Source organism: Schistocerca serialis, chromosome 3 (assembly GCF_023864345.2).
Source record: "Schistocerca serialis cubense isolate TAMUIC-IGC-003099 chromosome 3, iqSchSeri2.2, whole genome shotgun sequence".
NCBI classification, from domain to species: Eukaryota; Metazoa; Arthropoda; class Insecta; order Orthoptera; family Acrididae; genus Schistocerca; species Schistocerca serialis.
The window spans coordinates 438,847,588-438,867,578 of NC_064640.1; the positions used below are offsets into that span (position 1 = coordinate 438,847,588).

The 19,991-nt window shown below is 43.3% G+C and overlaps 1 protein-coding gene and 1 long non-coding RNA gene across 3 annotated transcripts in view; one reads left to right on the top strand and one right to left on the bottom strand.

Moving 5' to 3' along the window:
- Positions 1-19,991, bottom strand: part of LOC126470326 (UTP--glucose-1-phosphate uridylyltransferase-like) — a 201,421-nt gene that overhangs the window by 164,405 nt on the left and 17,025 nt on the right. Inside the window, exon 1 of one of the 2 annotated variants that reach the window (XM_050098111.1) lies at positions 14,584-14,714. The exons of the other annotated variant lie outside the window; for it this stretch is intronic. Coding sequence (XP_049954068.1) covers positions 14,584-14,610 — 27 coding nt within the window. The 5' untranslated portion in view covers positions 14,611-14,714. Of the gene's footprint in view, positions 1-14,583; positions 14,715-19,991 lie in introns of those variants that run through there. 2 annotated transcript variants of the gene reach the window in all.
- LOC126470327 (uncharacterized) overlaps positions 14,742-19,991 on the top strand; it is a 181,633-nt gene continuing 176,383 nt past the window's right edge. The window contains exon 1 of the long non-coding RNA XR_007586166.1: positions 14,742-14,876. This is a non-coding gene — a long non-coding RNA (uncharacterized LOC126470327). The remainder of the gene's footprint in view (positions 14,877-19,991) is intronic.

Here is a 19,991-nt window from a genome sequence, read left to right on the forward strand (position 1 = left end):
GACTTTTGATTGGACGAGGATTGAGCAGAAAAGCAGCAGTGACCGAGTCCTGAGTGATTTAGGGAAACCACGGAAAACCCACAGATAGACGACTGCACGTTGACTTGAACTCTGCTTCTACCGGAAATAAGCGTTTGAACCACTGCGTCAGCTCGACCGGCACGTTAAATGGAATGGCCGTGTATGTTCAGCTGTGTAAAGCTTGCCGCAACATTGGGTTGTCTCGGTAGTAGTTGAAAGCCTTTGCACTCACCTACTGAATTTGCCTACAGAGCGAGATGACGCCGTGGTTCAGACGTTTAACTCATTTTTGGAGGGCCATTGTTCATATCCACGTCCCGTTATTCCAATAAAAAATTTTCGTAATTTTACTAAATCATAGCAGGCGAATGCGGGTTGATTGGTTAAACAAGTACCGCCAATTTCTATGCAGCATCCACTTTCAATTAAAGCAGAGCTATATCTGTTCAACCTTTAGCTGAAGAGACGTTAAACGCCAAACTTCCTGTTGAATGCGATCACTGTGTAGTTAGACATTGCGTCCGATTGAATATAAACGCAGGCGTAGTCCATGAATTACCATGGACCTGTTTACTGTTAGACTGAACCAACAGTAGAGATTGTGAGAGATGGAAACAAGCAGCTTTTGTAGGGGTGCACAAATTCGCAGGCGTTACATATTGGTAAGAGGAAACATCACGGAAGAGCTTAACCAAATCATCTTTCTGGTAAGTATAAGAAACTGATGGGGACCGCCGAAATCTGAAGTGTACTGTACGAAGGAACAGAGATGTAACATCGACGTTTAACATACCGTCTACCACACAGTCACTAGACACCGATTACCAACGAGGAGTGGATGAGAACGGGAAAATAAATGGTTTTGGACTTTTTAAAGAACTTTCTTGTCATGCTCCTGAAGCGTTTTAAGGAAAACACGGAAAAACTGAACCTGGATGGCCAAGGAGGGACTTTAACCGCATTCCTCCCCAATGTGATTCCACTGCCTTAAGGAAGTACTCCTCTTTGAAAATTTCAAAATATCATTTTTTTGGTTAAGATGTGCTCTGAGATGTCTACTTTATTGTAGTGTTCATTCCAAGTTCTCCAAGAACACTGTTATCGAGCTACAAGGCGGTGTGTCACAAGATATCTCCGAAAATTATTCACAGAGGGGGAAAAAAAGGTGACATCGCGGCTAATATGGCCTAACAGGTATTATGGAAATTATGAAAGTTCAAATCCTCCGTTTGGCCATCCAGCCTGTTAGAACTTCTACACAAAAACGGACGAAAAGCTTATCGATCGAGCAGAGCAGCGGATGACAGAAGCTGCCAAAGAGGCCCGCAGACCATTATAGCCACGAAGAAAACGGAAAAGGACCTCCTTTTGAGTCTGTAAGGATTGCTGTATGGTCCAGGGATCGGTGACTGGAGGTATTTTTAATTTACCCACAAAAAAATATCATGGTGTGGGTTCCTGTAGTCAAAATGGTTCAAATGGCTCTGAGCACTATCGGACCTAACATCTACGGTCATCAGTCCCCTAGAACTTAGAACTACTTAAACCTAACTAACCTAAGGACATCACACAACACCCAGTCATCACGAGGCAGAGAAAATCCCTGACCCCGCCGGGAATCGAACCCGGGAACCCGGGCGTGGGAAGCGAGAAAGCTACCGCACGACCACGAGCTGCGGACTTCCTGTAGTCATGTCCTAGTTCATGAACCACGGGCAACGTATGAGTGGCCAAGTAAGTGGTCCCGACAGTCGGGATACCAGTTACTTTGGAATAAGGCAGGGCATCTCGGACATATTCTGAGTCTTGGTCACCTTTGTGCTCATACGGCAAAGACTACCAAATCCACCGGTTAGTCCCTCAACCGTTAGGGGTAATACCCAATGGGACTCGGGGCAAGTAAGGCTAGCAACCTGCTTCCCTGGTACTTTAAATATGATGCTGGCAACAATCAGAGCAAAATGCCTCGGACCTTTGAAGGTGACCGAGTCCCACCTCTAACTGACAAACCAGGGACTCCTAAGATACGACTTGGCAAACAAATGGTAATGAGATGGGAAGTTATTAATATCAATGGGGGCTACTCTGGGAAGAAGGTAGAGCTGGCAGAGGCTGCAAGTAAGATGGGGCTGGACGTTTTAGCAGTTAGTAAGGGGTGAGAAAGAAGAGGAAGTGGGAGAATACAAGGTCTACCTGTCAGGAGTCAAAGCAGGAATAGCACAGTGGGGTGTAGGGCTTTACATCAAGAAAGAAATGGAACCCAGCGTAGTTGCAATAAGGTATGTAAATGAACGACTGATGTGGATAGACTTGACAGTGTCTTGCAAGAAAATTAGGATTGTGTCAGTATATTCGCATTGTGAAGGGACAGATCAAGATAAGATGGATAGTTTTTATGAGGCACTCAGTGATGTAGTTGTTAGATTAAAGGACAAGGACAGTGTTCTGCTCAGGGGTGATTTTAATGCCAGGATTGGAAATCGAACAGAAGGGTATGAAAAGGTTATGGGTAAATTTGGAGAGGATATGGAGTCCAACAGGAACGGGAAACAACTCTTGGATTTCTGTGCCATTATGGGGCTTAGTAATCACAAACTCCTTTTTTTAACATAAGAACATTCACCTGTATACTTGGGAAGGCAGGGAAACCAGATCTGTCACTGACTATATAATAACAGATCAGGAATTGAGGAAGGCTGTGAGGGACACACGTGTATTCAGGGGATTCGTTGATGACACTGATCATTATTTAATCTGCAGTGAAATTGGGATTGTGAGGCCGAAAGTGCAGGAGGTCAGGTCCATATGTAGGAGGATAAGAGTGGAGAAACTTCAGGATAAGGAAATCAGGCACAAGTACATAACAGCGATCTCAGGAAGGTACCAGTTAGTTGAATGTAGTCAACTACAGTCATTGGAAAAGGAATGGACAAGGTACAGGAACACAATGCTAGAAGTGGCTAAAGACTGTCTTGGAACAGTAGTGTGTAAAAGTAGGATGAAGCAGGCAGCTTGGTGGAATGACACAGTCAAGGCAGCCTGTAAAAGGAAAAAGAAGGCGTATCAAAAATGGCTACATACTAGAACTCAGGTAGACAGAGAAAGTTATGTTGAAGAAAGAAACAAAGCCAAACAGATAATTGCAGCATCCAAGAAGAAATCTTGGGAAGACTTTGGAAACAGGTTGGAGACTATGGGTCAAGCTGCTGGAAAACCATTCTGGAGTGTAATTAGCAGTCTTCGAAAGGGAGGTAAGAAGGAAATGACAAGTATTTTGGACAGGTCAGGAAAACTGCTGGTGAATCCTGTGGATGCCTTGGGCAGATGGAGGGAATATTTTGAAGAGTTGCTCAATGTAGGTGAAAATACGATCAGTAATGTTTCAGATTTCGAGGTAGAATGGAATAGGAATGATGATGGAAATAGCATCACATTTCAGGAAGTGGAGAAAATGGTCAATAGACTGCAGTGCAATAAAGCAGCTGGGGTGGATGAAATTAAGTCGGAACTCATCAAATACAGTGGAATGTCAGGTCTTAAATGGCTACACAGGATATTTGAAATGGCCTGGGAGTCGGGACAGGTTCCATCAGACTGGACAAAAGCAGTAATCACACCAATCTTTAAACATGGAAACAGAAAAGATTGTAACAACTACAGAGGTATCTCTTTAATCAGCGTTGTGGGTAAAATCTTCTCAGGTATTGTTGAAAGGAAAGTGCGAGTATCAGTTGAGGACCAATTGGATGAAAATCAGTGTGGGTTTAGGCCTCGTAGAGGTTGTCAGGACTAGATCTTTAGCTTACGGCAAATAATGGAGAAGTGTTATGAGTGGAACAGGGAATTGTATCTATGCTTTATAGATCTAGAAAAGGCATATGACCGGGTTCCTAGGAGGAAGTTATTGTCTGTTCTACGAGATTATGGAATAGGAAGCAAACTTTTCCAAGCAGTTAAAGGTCTTTACATGGTCAGGCAGCAGTTAGAGTTGACGGTAAATTGAGTTCATGGTTCAGAGTAGTTTCAGGGGTAAGACAAGGCTGCAACTTGTCTCCACTGTTGTTCATATTATTTATGGATCATATGTTGAAATCAATAGACTGGCTGGGTGAGATTAAGATATGTGAACACAAAATAAGCAGTCTTGCATATGCGGATGACTTAGTTGTGATGGCAGATTCGATTGAAAGTTTGCAAATTAATATTTTAGAGCTAGATCAGAAATGTAAAGACTATGGTATGAAGATTAGCATCTCCAAAACGAAAGTAATGTCAGTGGGAAAGAAATATAAACGGATTGAGTGACAAATAGGAGGAACAAAGTTAGAACAGGTGGACGGTTTCAAGTACTTAGGATGCATATTCTCACAGGATGGCAACACAGTGAAAGAACTGGAAGCGAGGTGTAGTAAAGCTAATGTAGTGAGCGCTCAGCTACGATCTACTCTCTTCTGCAAGAAGGAAGTCAGTACCAAGACTAAGTTATCTGTGCACCGTTCAATCTTTCGACCAACTTTGTTGTATGGGAGCGAAAGCTGGGTGGATTCAGGTTACCTTATCAACAAGGTTGAGGTTACGGATATGAAAGTAGCTAGGATGATTGCAGGTACTAGTAGATGGGAACAATGGCAGGAGAGTGTCCACAATGAGGAAATCAAAGAAAAACTGGGAATGAACTCTATAGATGTAGCAGTCAGGGCGAACAGGCTTAGATGGTGGGGTCATGTTACACGCATGGGAGAAGCAAGGTTACCCAAGAGACTCATGGGTTCAGCAGTGGAGGGTAGGAGGAGTCGGGGCAGACCAAGGAGAAGGTACCTGGATTCGGTTAAGAATGATTTTGAAGTAATAGGTTTAACATCAGAAGAGGCACCAATGTTAGCACTGAATAGGGGATCGTGGAGGAATTTTATAAGGGGGTTATGGTCCAGACTGAACGCTGAAAGGCATAATCAGTCTTAAATGATTATGATGATGATGACAAAAAAATGTGAACCAAAATTTTAAACGAGTTATTCTCAGAACGGTATTTTTCAAATTAGCGAGAAACATAACTTGAAAACGATTTTGATTCGAATTTGATACCGATATATTAAGCTGAATTCTCTACAAACACACGTAGCCGTTTTGCGATATCTTTAAAAGTCTGTTTTCAATGCACGCTTTTGTTTCGATTTTTTGGGCGAAGAAAATTATATTTTGTTCAACACATCACCATTTTTGTTAGAACTTAATATTTTTCAGCTATCCTATGTGTACTGATAGAAAATGTATTGAAAATGACTTATACAAAATTATTTTATTACAGGTTCAGTAGGAGGGCTTCGGGAATACCCGCCGACGACCACTGTTCCGGTGGCAAGGGGTCCTTCCACCTGGTGCAGCGGTTACAGGGAGCGTCCGAAGAGGAAACAATAATGATTTCTTAAAGGCAAAAGTGTAAGTAATAAAACTGTCATCGGATATAGCATTAATTTTTATTTAACTTAAAAAACCCATAAAGTCAGCTATTTTTCACGCGTTCAGAGAGAGCATCCCCCCCCCCCCCCCCAAACTACTGTGCCACTGTGCCACCTAACTCGGTGCACACACACCAACCAATCAAGAGACATCTTTGTCAGATATTGTCACTGCAGATGAAGAGCAGGCGGCCGCCCGAGGTGGCCGAGCGGTTCTAGGCGCTACAGTCTGGAAGCGCGCGGCTGCTGCGGTCGCAGGTTCGAATCCTGCCTCGGGCATGGATGTGTGTGATGTCCTTAGGTTAGTTAGGTTTAAGTAGTTCTAAGTTCTAGGGGACTGATGACCTTAAAAGTTAAGTGCCATAGTGCTCAGAGCCATTTTGAAGAGCAGGCGTCTCTGACAGAAGCATCCATCTAAGCTTGATACAACTTGGTTGTTGTTGTCGTTGTTTTACGTTACACTGCGGGTACAGGTATGAAATTCGGAAGTGACACCAGCTAGAGGAAATCCTCATGGTAGTCAGACATGGACTCAGGTCGACTAAGACAGCATGAGTCGCGCGCTGCTACCGGCGACGCTTGCGGCAGGCAACACGACACTCTATCAGGTGGACCAGTCAGCGTGCAGCCACCTAGAAGAAAATTGCCGGGCCTGCAGAGCTTAGGCAATCTATGTTTACTTGAATGTACTTCACCATATGTGTGCCTGTCATAACAGTTCCAGTGGCTGTGTTGCTACTCAGAAACCATTGACCACAAGAATGGGTGTGCTACGTCGCTCTTGGTGGTGCAATCAACGCCCTCATCCTCTGTGGATAGACTTGATCGATACAAATACGACCGACATATAGATGAGTGTGTTGAAACTACAGTGAACTGCGGTGGAGATAGTGTGAGACCGGGTTTCATATGGTTAAAACTCAGAATATTAATTTTGGTCGACAACATAAGTGCTTATGAAAACTGTTTAGGCAGTATCCTGCTTTCCACACTAGTACAACAGTTTGCATCCAAAACTATTCTATGTCAACAGAATAAGTGTCCCGTTCTCAAAACAAAACAAAAGCTACATCTTGATACAAATAAAATAAGGTGGAGTTATCAACTGAAAGCCCCGGTCTGCAGCCAAATGAACATCTTTTGTGGAGACCCTGGAGCTGTGGCTGTATTGCACATCAGCAACAGCTATTCACCATGTTTCAAGAACGAGCGAGGTAAAGCCTGCATGCGGTGCATCGAAATTGCGAGTAATGTAAACTCCAAGTATGTGACACGGCAACAGACTGTCGGTAACGGAAAGTGTTGCACCATAGAGATCTTCACCGAATGTTACCGAATTGATCTTCCAGTTTTGCCTCTGTGATGTGGTCATCAAAATTTCATCCTTGTGCGAGCTTATTTCTTTTATTTTCAATTCATAAAATAACCTTTCCTACTGATAAGGAATGGTGTGAATACTTGATGGCTATTGAATGCGTCTAACGTTCCTGGAACCTTTCAGGCGGAGATAGCAACACACAATGCTTAGAGGAGGTACACGTACAGGTTAGCACCAGCTTTCGGACTTTGGAAAGGTCGAATAATTGGCGTGAGGAACATGTGAGCATCATACCGACACGCGAAAAGACTGATAATGGCTTTAGCTCGAATCTGGGCGGAGGTTATAGACAGTGTCACCACGGAGCGTTGAGAACACATCACTAAATGCTGGGTTCAGATCACGAATTGTGTCGTTTATCTTTGACGTCGTACCACAGACGACAGAGACTTGCATAGTGTAGAGCAAGAGTCAGCTGAAACAATGAGTGACTGTGGCCTTTAGCAATTAGTCTTGCTTTTATTTGTGGTGGCCAGATCGACGCAACATTTCTGTAGACGACCTGTTAAAAGGTTAAGGGCCCTAATACACGCGTGCGCAGCCTACACACATTCCGAACTACTTTACTTATCGATTAATGCGCCATAGTGACAAAAGACGCCGGCCGGAGTGGCCGTGCGGTTCTAGGCGTTACAGTCTGGAGTCGGGCGACCGCTACGATCGCAGGTTCGAATCCTGCCTCGGGCATGGATGTGTGTGTTGTCCTTAGGTTAGTTAGGTTTAATTAGTTCTAAGTTCTAGGCGACTGATGACCTCAGAAGTTAAGTCGCATAGTGCTCAGAGCCATTTGAACCATTTTTTTGATCTCAGAAGTTAAGTCGCATAGTGCTCAGAGCCATTTGAACCATTTTGACAAAAGACGAACTTTCGCGGGGTGGTTGGCACGACAACGGTATACGTGGCACAATTTCTTAAGTGAAGAGGTGGTGTGGGCCGGAAAAAGTGGTGGTGGGGGACAGGTAAGGTGGTGGTCATACCCAGGCAATCGCCCGACAAGAAAGTTGGTCGGTCGGTTGGCCAAAGTGCTTACACACGTTCAGTTTGTCGTTCGGTCGGCAGGTCGGTTTTGTGTGTGTGTGTGTGTGTGTGTGTGTGTGTGTGTGTCTGTGTGTGAGTAGGGTCCTTTGCAGGAAGTATTGATTCTCGGGACTCATATCTGTCCAATTCCTTGAATCATGGTAAACCTGTCTTCATAGCCCCGACAGCTGAGTGGTCAGCGTAACGCATTGCCGTCCTACGGCCCCGAGTTCGACTCCCGGCTGGGTCCGAGATTTTCTCCGCTCAGGGACTAGGTGTTGTGTTGTCTTCATCATCATTTCATCCCCATTCGGCGCGTAGGTCACCCAATGTGGCGTCGAATGTAATAAGATCTGCACCAAGGCGGCTGGACCTGCCCCGCAACGGGCCTCCCGGCCAATGACGCCAAACGCACATTTCCATTTCCATACCCTTCATGAGTGTGGTACAAAGTCGCATATTCCAGCAGTAAAATGCATTGCCCCACACTGCTGTTCACACCACAAACGCCTTGAGAAATACACGCCCCCTTGACTGCCTGCACAGTAACCAAATCTGTCACCCACAGATATGTATGGAATGCGATCTGGAAATACACTTTTATACCAGCCTCTAGCCGATACATTATACGAATTCAACTAGTATGTGTTTCGGGCATGGCAAGAAATAGCTGAAGATGAAGGGAGGAGTCTGTGTTCTTACATGCCCCAATGAAAATACAAGTGTATTCGTGCTCGTGTGAGTCATATCTTATACTGATGTTGATGGACATTCCGACTGGAATGAAGATTTAATCATTCAACACCCGCAATGTGATGAACATATGCACGAAGTCTGTTAATTGGCGCTTCGTGGTGCAATATTTTCCAGGTCCATCAATGAACAGGGTGTTTCACAATGTTCTGACGATTTCAAATGTGAACAACGTGCGCTAAAAGCAAGATACTGCGACCGCGTCGCCATCTATTACTAGTACGGAGTGTCAAGTTTTATCCAAGATACAAGTTAGTAATCATGTCATATTGGTCGAAGCACCATCATGCGTTCGCGGTGGAGTGCTATTTTCGCTACAACAAATCTGTCGTGAGCGTGCAACGGGTCGCTCGTAAGCACTTCAAGATTCAGCCACGATATCCAATTTCTGCTCGCGGACAATATTGAATTCAGTAAGAAACTTCGAGAAACTACCAGTGCATCAAATCGAAAGTCAAACGGCCCTCGGAAAACCGTCCGTACTCCTGAGAACATTGAACGTTTGCGTGGCAGTTTATCGGCAAGCACTCGTCGTTCGTTACGAAAACTTGGTTCCAACGAGATGGCGCGACACGTCACATATCCAACAAGACCTTTCAAGTTCTCCGTGAAGCGTTTGATAACCGCATGATTTCCAAATCCGCTTCTGTCCAATGGCCGCCTCGCTTGCCTGATATAACCGCTCCAGACTTTTACCTATGGGGTTATTTGAAGGCGAGAGTGTACTCCGACCGGCCGAGAAACTTGCAACAGTTAAAAGATCGAATTCACGATGAAATTTCCAGAGTTCCTCCAGTAGTTACGATAGATGTGTTCAGAAACGCCTCGAATATTGTGTAGCCGCAAATGGTCGCCGTTTGTCCGATGTAGTATTTCATTAGTGGGTTTGAATAAATGTATTTTGTGTAAAATGTTCAGCTCTGTTTCGTGGTTAGTTTGTGTGTTATTCAAATCGGAAGTCATCAAAACATTGTGAAACACCTTATAGTAGAAAAAGGTTCAAAAAATGGCTCTGAGCACTATGGGACTTAACTGCTGTGGTCATCAGTCCCCTAGAACTTAGAACTACTTAAACCTAACTAACCTAAGGACATCACACACATCCATGCCCGAGGCAGGATTCGAACCTGCGACCGTAGTGGTCACGCGGTTGCAGACTGTAGCGCCTAGAACCGCACGGCCACTCCGGCCGGCAGTAGAAAAAGGTTTATTTGCTATTAACTACGTGGATTACATGGTTGGCACCACCAATAGTCTTATGACAGTGAACTGTATAGATACAGAAGCTATGAATCTACTACAGTCATACTATGTTACAAACACTTGTGCACCCCATCAGCGATACAATTGCACTTATGGTAAATTTATCGTTTTCAAATATCAGTTGTGACAGAAAATACGAAAGGAACAGTGGCGTCAAAAGAGGCTATATTGGTGACCAAAGGTCAATACTTACGAATGCGTGTATTTAGTTGTTCGTGCACCTTTGAGAATTTGGTAGTACAGAGGAAGTGTGAAGTACTCTTTCCTACGCGCTTCACAGAGTAGATGCAAAATAGTTTCTCCAAACGTAATTCATACAAAATTGGTTACTAAGACTTTACTCGGGCGCCAAGTGAAGAAACTGACACCTCCCCCGTGCGTTTTGTTATCGTTTGAAAGACGACAGTAAAGACAGCGTCTCAAAAAGTGATGTATGATATTTAAACGCCTGTAAAGTAACCACGTTTAATTATATTTCTCCACGAATCCACTGATATTAATTCAGGCCTATTGAGAGTTTATGCAGCCTACATTGTAGGTATCAGCGCAGTAAGAAGTTGTCTGATGCGCTTCCAAAAAGACACACAACACATCTGACATTCAGGGCGGTCATGCATGTCACGTATTTCACGGAACGAAGACTGTCCCCCTGCACATCCATGCAGCCGATAAATTACAACTGACGAACTGCGTGTGAAGCTCTGTGCTTTGTACCGTGCCCACCTCACAGTCTGATTTGACTCTTTCAGACTTCGGTTCATTAAGGCAGATGAAAAATGGATAGCGAAAGCAGTTTTTTAGTAGCGACAACGTCGAAGCAGTTGTGGAATGAGAGATGCTTACGTGCTGTTGGAGACCATTTTCTGTCAGTGTGAGCACTTTTTCTTCGTTAGAGAGAATTTATAACGAAATACTCAGAAGAAGCAGTTTCAAATGGCTCTGAGATCTATGGGACTCAACTGCTGAGGTCATTAGTCCCCTAGAACTTAGAACTAGTTAAACCTAACTAACCTAAGGACATCACAAACATCCATGCCCGAGGCAGGATTCGAACTTGCGACCGTAGCGGTCTTGCGGTTCCAGACTGCAGCGCCTTTAACCGCACGGCCACTTCGGCCGGCCAAGCAGTTTCAAAGCTAAATTATTGTGCTGCCAGAGAGCAGGTCTGATACATTGTATTTGCTTCAGTTATAGTGATAAAAAGATTGGTTTTAGAAAAAAGTCATAGGAAAATCATGAGTATTATTAAGAAATAAGTAAATTTCGCACGTAAAATGTATTTTACCGTAATTAATACGATACTGTCAAGATATGGACGTCTATACACACAATATATAGATCAAATAGCATACTTTATTTATTAACTTATTTAACAGAAAAAGAACAGTCTAGTATTTCGTGCATACGTAAATGACTCTGAGCACTATGGGACTTAACTTCTGTGGTCATCAGTCCCCTAGAACTTAGAACTACTTAAACCTAACTAACCTAAGGACATAACAAACATCCATGAAATGGCTCAAACCAGATTTTGTTAAAGCAAAATGTATGCTTTAAGATAGCTTCAGTTATATTCTCAACACTACTGGATACCTCCTTTGCTCTTCTTCAGGCAGACATTCACAAATATTCCGCTGATAAACTCTGTCTCATAGACTTTAAGAAAAAAAAAACAATTAAAAATTAAAATAGTGTATATAAAGGCAAGTGTTTTTGGTTACGCATGGAAAAGGTTGTCTTCAAAATTGTTCAAATGGCCCTGAGCACTATGAGACTTAACATGTGAGGTCATCAGTCCGCTAGAACTTAGAACTGTTTAAACCTAACTAACCTAAGGACATAACACACATCATGCCCGAGGCAGGAGTCGAACCTGCGACCGTAGCGGTCGCGCGGTTCCAGACTGTAGCGCCTAGAACCGCTCGGCCACCCCGGCCGGCCGTGCATACGTAAGGGAAGGAAGTCAGCGCACACCGCACTGAGGAGAACGTAGAGAGAAACAGGACTGCAGTTCTCAAATCAAATTTATGAAGCACTACGAAGAGATGAATACATCATATACGAAGTGCTACAAGTTGTCACCAAACGAGGTGGTGCAATGGTTACGACACCTCATATTAGGTCAAGACAAATGTCGGGTCATTCGTTTCGTTTCATTCACAATATACATAAATGACCTTGTGGATAACATCGGAAGTTCACTGAGGCTTTTTGCGGATGATGCTGTGGTATCGAGAGGTTGTAACAATGGAAAATTGTACTGAAATGCAGGAGGATCTGCAGCGAATTGACGCATGGTGCAGGGAATGGCAATTGAATCTCAATGTAGACAAGTGTAATGTGCTGCGAATACACAGAAAGATAGATCCTTTATCATTTAGCTACAAAATAGCAGGTCAGCAACTGGAAGCAGTTAATACCATAAATTATCTGGGAGTACGCATTAGGAGTGATTTAAAATGGAATGATCATATAATGTTGATGGTCGGTAAACCAGATGCCAGATGAGATTCATTGGAAGAATCCTAAGGAAATGCAATCCGAAAACAAAGGAAGTAGGTTACAGTACGATTGTTCGCCCACTGCTTGAATACTGCTCAGCAGTGTGGGATCCGTACCAGATAGGGTTGATAGAAGATATAGAGAAGATCCAATGGAGAGCAGCGCGCTTCGTTACAGGATCATTTAGTAATCGCGAAAGCGTTACGGAGATGATAGACAAACTCCAGTGGAAGACTCTGCAGGAGAGACGCTCAGTAGCTCGGTACGGGCTTTTGTCAAAGTTTCGAGAACATATCTTCACCGAAGAGTCAAGCAGTATATTGCTCCCTCCTAAGTATATCTCGCGAAGAGACCATGAGGATAAAATCAGAGAGATTAGAGCCCACACAGAGGCATACCGACAATCCTTCTTTCCACGAACAATACGAGAATGGAATAGAAGGGAGAACCGATAGAGGTACTCAAGGTACCCTCCGCCACACACCGTCAGGTGGCTTGCGGAGTATGGATGTAGATGTAGATGTAGATGTTTGAAAATGCCAACGCCAGTTTCCTTCCCCAATCAGCACTTTTGCTCCTTCTGTGATGACCTTGCCGTAAAGGGGGTGTTAACCTCGAATCCTCCTTCCTCAGTATTCTGTAGGAACGTTGTTCAAAAGAATGTGAAGTCTGGATATTTTCGTAAACAAATCCATGGCCTATTTCCTCCTCATTCGTAACTAGTGCTCAGGGTGACCGGTCAGAACAGTACATTTGTGTGTGTAGGGGGGGGGGGGGCTGGAGAGGAGGGGGGCCAGATTGGGGGGATAGAGCGAGAGGGGGAGAGAGGGGAGAGGGAGAGAGAGAGAGAGAAAAAAAAGAGAACATTTGTACGATGGGATTATGCGTGATTCTAGGATTCACAAGCGACATACCTCATTGCAAGTACCTCATATTCACCAAGCGAGTGAATGAACACACGTGCACTGGTCGTCACAAGAGCCATTTTATCAAGGGTCCGCATAAAATGGCAATAATTCTAAGCTGTTAAGGAGTGAGGTGGTGCATAGATTGATATACCAATCTCGTATTCGGGAGGAATGCCGTTCATATTCCAGGGACATTCAGATTAAGGCTTTCCATCGTTTCCTTAAATCATTTTAAGCCTTGGTGATGGAGTTCCTCTGAATAAGCCACAACCAATTTCCTTCCCATTACTCGCCCTCTGTGGATCGTCTTCTCCTCGTAGACCACACACACACACACACACACACACACACACACACACACACACATATATATATATATATATATAAGCGGGGAGGGGAAAGGGCCGAGAAGCCCCATATGACAGAAGAGCAATGAGTTAAGTCATTCCGAATGTATTAACAACGTATCATACTAAAATTTAAAGTATTTTTCTTGCTAGTTTTCCTCGCATCAGTCACGCCAAAATATCACTCTTATACAATACTAAAACATTCACTCATTTGAGAATGGAACAACAACATAACTGGCTAGCTCCCAGCTGTTGCGAAACAAAAACAGCTCGAGGTTAGCGCTACGCATCTGCATAACAACTAAGCGTATTGCAGGTCCACTAAACACGTATCTACTTACAGAGATGCTTTACGAACGAATATACGTAAACAGTAATACTACTGTAAAAATTCTACCACAGTAATGACACAGATAAATGCAACAAACTACATCCGTTACATGTAAGACGAAAGGACCCGTTTTCCGTAATAACATAGTTATTAGGCAATGCCGCTGCGTTAAAATCAGAGGAGAAATAGGTCATGGGTCCGTGATTCACATATGAATACCATGTCTACTGAATGAAAACTAGTCCGTACCATATGTTATTAATTAACAATACTGTACGTAAGCGTCGAGGAAAGAGTTCTTAGAAAAGTATATTCTAAAGATAAAGCAAGTTACCAGGGAAAATCAAAGCAAAAATTACAAGGAAATAGGAGATGCTAACACACACACACACACACACACACACACACACACACACACACACACACAGAGAGAGAGAGAGAGAGAGAGAGAGAGAGAGATAGCCATGCAAGCGTAGTGCTTAACACGAGTTAAGGGGAGCGTTTCTTCAGTAGGTGACCTCTAAACTTAGAGGACATTACGTAATCAACTACAGACGTAGTCGTAGCAGCATTAAGATGAGAGTGTTAGGGCACGGTTTACCTGCGGCGGAGACAACTTGTCGGTCATGCTGCTGCTGTGACACACCCACTGACAATGGCCGTTCGAACTGCTCGGCGGAATCAGTGCCAACTGCCAAGCATGAAGGATATTCTTAGAGAGCGCTCGCCTGCGTTCATCCTGAGTTCGTCTCCGTAGACCAAGGAGAGGCGCATCTCACGGTTAAACGACGCTTCTCCAAGCTCGTGGGTGGCTCTAAACAGTGACGATCAGGCTGAAGGTTTGCTTTTCACTTCAGTTTCGTTCTGTGCTTTCAAACGTCTTGAAAAATTTTCGTAAGTAGACGTTAACATTTTCCTTAGACAGATTGACTATTACCTTTCTTCCTTGTGACATTGCGAACTTAGTAGATATTTGCGTTTTGTAGCAATCAGCGAGCCAACTCAATCACTAGCTGTTGATAAGCAAATTGTATAACATGAAAATGTATCATCTCCGACCATGCGAGTTCATATTTGCCTTCCTTATAGAAACTCAACACAGGAAGACAACACATATGAAAAATCCGCATAAAGTGCGAAAAAGCTGCGTACAGCGTGAGGAGCAATTAAGACAGTTATGTTTGTGTAAATACTGCATAGTAGGTGCCCGTTCATGTGAAGTCGTATAGTATGTCGAGCGAAATAGATTAAAACGAGAAGTTCGTCAGTAAACTTGACATGCCTGTATAAAGTGCATGACAGAGTACTTCCCGTAAGACCACGTATTAAAGTTACCAATCGTTTCATTCGTATAAGGCGTGCGGGAAGGATTACTGCTTTAATGCCTCAATGCGCGCTGCAATTACTCTAATCCCTTCGTGGTCTCTACGGGAACGACAACTATGGCTATGTAGTACATTCTTAGATTGCTCAGTTATAGTCCAGTTAACGAAGGAGAATTAGGGGAAAAATCGAGCAGTCGCAAATTTTTGTGCAGTACAAGGAGGGTGTGTCCTGAACAACATACTAAAAGTCCTGACCGGTGGGGTATGAACATTCGTGTGGGGATGGGTTTAAAGGTCGCTTTTTATGTTTTTTTCGAATAACTCTCAACCACAGGCTCTACCGAAAATGTTTCGCAGTACAAAATTAAACTACAGTAAATACCCTACAAGAAAAGGTCGCATTTAGTATTTCTCTAGGACTAATAGCTTTCGTGTTCAGAGGATGGGACAGTCGCAGAGTATTAAAAAAATTATTCTAACAACATAAAATTAATGTTTATTTTTAAATGAAATGGGTTAAAAACAGATATTAAATGTACGAGAGTTGACTGAAAAGTAACGCCTCCACCTTTGTAACTCTTCAACAGTTGGCAGCATTGGTATGCGGCAAATACTGGCTTGTTCCATAGCCTTTCCTCTACAGCTCCAGTTGGCGGGAAGCCTTAGCACTGAACGGTTGTGTTGTTACACTATAAAGTATGGAACCCTGCACAGACGGTCGGGCAATGCGATTTAAGCAACATGCGGTCATTGCATTCTTGGCAGCAGAAGGTGTCATCCCAAAGGAGATTCACCAGAGAATGAAAGCAGTTTATGGTAATTGTGTTGATGTGAGTACTGTGCGTCGTTGGGCGAGTAAGTTTGAAGATGTTGAGGCGGGAACATCTGACCTGCGTAACAAACAAAAAGTTGGACGTCCTATGACAGCAACCACCGAGTTTCACAGGCAAAATGTTGACATATTGATTCAGGACGATCGTCGTATCACTCAGTGAGAAACTGCAAGCACAATCGGCATCTTATAAGAACGTGTGGGTCACATTATTGCTTTGCTTGGCTATCAGAAGACATGTGCACGATGGGTACCCCGGATGCTGACTCCAGAAATTAAAGCGCACAGACTCAAAATTTGCCAGGAACTCCTCTCGCGTTACGAGAATGAAGGTGACGCCTTTCTCCATTCAATTGTGACAAGAGACGAAACGGGGACATTATTATGCTTCTGATGAGGACGTTGAGAGAGCTGTGAGACTGTGGTTGCGGAAGCAGAGTGTCGACTTCTTCTGTGACGGCTTAAGAAAACTTGTTCATCATTGGCAGAAATGTATCCAATTGGCTGGTGATTATGTGGAAAAGTGAATATTGGTAATTAAAGATCACATTCTAAGGATTATTTCTGCGTTTGATTTCTTAAAATATTCCCATCCAAACCGAATTAACGGAGGTGGAAGCATTACTTTTCATTCAACCCTCGTATGTACCACATCCAAGTGCAGTAGAGCCGTGTGACGGGATAAATTGTATTTCGAGGGGAGATAGGTAACCGGATTGTCTTCATGCACTTCCTTCCTTCATAGGTCTGCAAACTGAAGGTCGACCAGATGATTCCCCACTTTGTCTATCCCACTACGTCAGAAGAAGAAACAACAGGGTGTTTGACAAAGTTATATGTGTCCACCACAACGTGCCTTATGAATCACTGGCGATGCAGTGCGTAGCCATATCCGGGGAGTGTTTATTTTGCACAAATGCGGTAACACTACATGGAATTCAGATGTTGTTGTTGTTGTTGTGGTCTTCAGTCCGAAGGCTGGTTTGATGCAGCTCTCTATGATACTATGTCCTGTGCAAGCCTCTTCATCTCCGAGTAACTACTACAACCCACATCCCTCTGAATCTGTTTACTGTATTCATCTCTTGGTCTCCCTCTACGATATTTACCCCACATGCTTCCCTCCAGTACTAAACTGATGATCCCTTGATGTCTCAGAATGTGTTCTACCAACCGATCCCCTCTTTTGGTCCCCAATTCTATTCTTTACCTCCTCATTAGTTATGTGATCTACCCATCTAATCTTCAGAATTCTTCTGTAGCACCACATTTCAAAAGGTTCTATTTTCTTCTTGTCTAAACTATTTATCGTCCATGTTTCACTTCCATACATGGCTACACTTCATACAAATACTTTGAGAAAGGACTTCCTGTCACTTACATGTGTACTCGTCTCAACAAATTTCTCTTCGTCAGAAACTCTTTCCTTGTCATTCCCAGTCTGCATTTTATATGCAGATATCATTTACTCATAAGATTAACGCAGGTAATGTGGATGGACATAATCTACGTGAATGTCTGGCACACTATTCTACACTGCTAGGGGAGAAATTGATGAGCCGGCCGTTGTGGCCGAGCGGTTCTAGGCGCTTCAGTCCGGAACTGTGCTGCTGCTACGGTTGCAGGTTCGAATCCTGCCTCGGGCATGGATGTGTGTGATGTCTTTAGGTTAGTTAGGTTTAAGTAGTTCTAAGTTTGGGGATTGATGACCTCAGATGTTAAGTCCCATAGTGCTTAGAGCCTTTTGAACCATATTTGAAAAATTGATTCTTAGTTATGCCGTACGGCAGCTGTAGTGCTCTTCCAGGGAAGACAATTTCTTCCATCATGAGCGCTTTATGGACAGGGTATACCCCACCAACATTTCCTGCCCAGTTCTCTCATGTGAGTAGACAAAATTTCTTCAGTGATCTCTTGTTTGTATAGTGGAGTTATTTTCAGTTTATTGAGTCCCCATTTGCAGTTGTTCAGTGAGCCATTAAGTAAAAAAGCTCAGTAGCTGGAGCTGTCAACTGTCTACCTCGCCGAAAAACCTTTTTCAAGTGTAACATGCTGCCAATGTGTACAACAGTAATAACCTACAGCTTAACCTATGCTGAACTATCCGAATTTCTATAGACCTAGGTGGCCTACTTCTTTTGCAGTCTTCACTGTCACTTTCTGGAATACTTCTCGCAGCATGAGAAGTATCAAATGCATCACCACAGCCTCAACTCTCTCAAAGTCTGAGGATGCCCTGAAGCTTTAATTGTCTCCCTCTGTAACAGAAGTAGGCCACATGGGTGTTATAGAAATTCAGATAATTTAGCATAGGTTAAGCAATACATTACGGCAGATTACTGTAGTAGACTTAAACATGAACAGTCGCATTCCATCAGATATATTCACATCCAGCTTGGAAGACACACTGTGAATCTTTGGTAAGTGCCTCCACTAAGTGCAGCACACTCAAGTGCCAGCAGTTCATGAATGGAAAAGATTTATGCAGTCTGTAGTATCATAATTCATTAATTTATCAACAAGTGACTAAAATATAATTACACAGCTTCACTATACGCTGTCAACTATAGACAGCAGCGAGGTTCCACATTTACTAATCCAATCCTTTTCCCATCAACACTAATACAGAAAATGTCACAAACAAATTAAATATATAGGGCCTTATTTTATACAATATTTCACTTAATAACTGTTAATAAGCACTCAATAAACTGAAAATAATTCCACTATATGAATACGATCTCAGTAAAGTTATTTTCTCTACTCGCATAGGGGAAAAGGACAGGAAGTCCTGGGCAGGTGTAGTCCCTAAACTAAAAGTGAGCAACGCATCTGGTGCCTTCCTGGGAAGAACACTACAACTGCCGTACAGATGACTAAGAATCAGCCGGCCGCGGTGGCCGTGCGGTTCTAGGCGCTCCAGTCCGGAGCCGTGCTGTTGCTACGGTCGCAGGTTCGAATCCTGCCTCGGGCATGGGTGTATGTGATGTCCTTAGGTTAGTTAGGTTTAAGTAGTTCTAAGTTCTAGGGGACTGATGACCACAGCAGTTGAGTCCCATAGTGCTCAGAGCCATTTTTTGAACTAAGAATGAATTTGTCCTCTAGCAGTGTTGAACAGTGTGCAAAGATTTACGTAGCTTCTGTCCATATCCATGACTGCGTTAATGTCATTAGTAACTCACATCAGTTTTCCATGTAGTATTAACGCATTTATGCAAAATAAACTCCACGGGTGTGTCTGTGCACTGCATCGCCAGTGATTCATAAGGCACCCTGTGGTGGACCCATATAACTTTCTGAAACATCCTGTTGTTTCTTCTTGTGACGTAGTGGGATAGATAGGATGGGGAATCACCTAGTCAGCCTTCAGTTTGCAGACCTATGAAGGACGGAAATACATGAACACAATCTGGTGACCTACATTCCCTCGTACCTCTACGCCACACATCTCTCCCGTCCACTCTGTTACACCTCCGGAACATAATTTCTCCCTTAATCCCGCTCTACTGCACTTATACGTGGTACATACGTTTAATATTTGTTTTTAATCCGATTCATTTAAAGATAAACGTTAATTTTATATCGCTAGAACAATATTTTTAATAACTGCAATTTTTCCATACTCTTAATGCGGGAAAAATTAGCCCAAGAGAAAAACTGAATAGGGGCCTTTTTTGTAGGAACTTTAGTTTAATTTTGTACTGGAACACATTTTCGCCAGAAGCCGCGATTTTTGAGTTATTCGATAACAGCAAAAATAGACCTTTAAACCCACTCGTACTCCAACGCTCACACCCCAGCGCTCAGGATTTTTGGTATGTTGTTCAAGTCACTCCCTCAAGCAATGTGCAA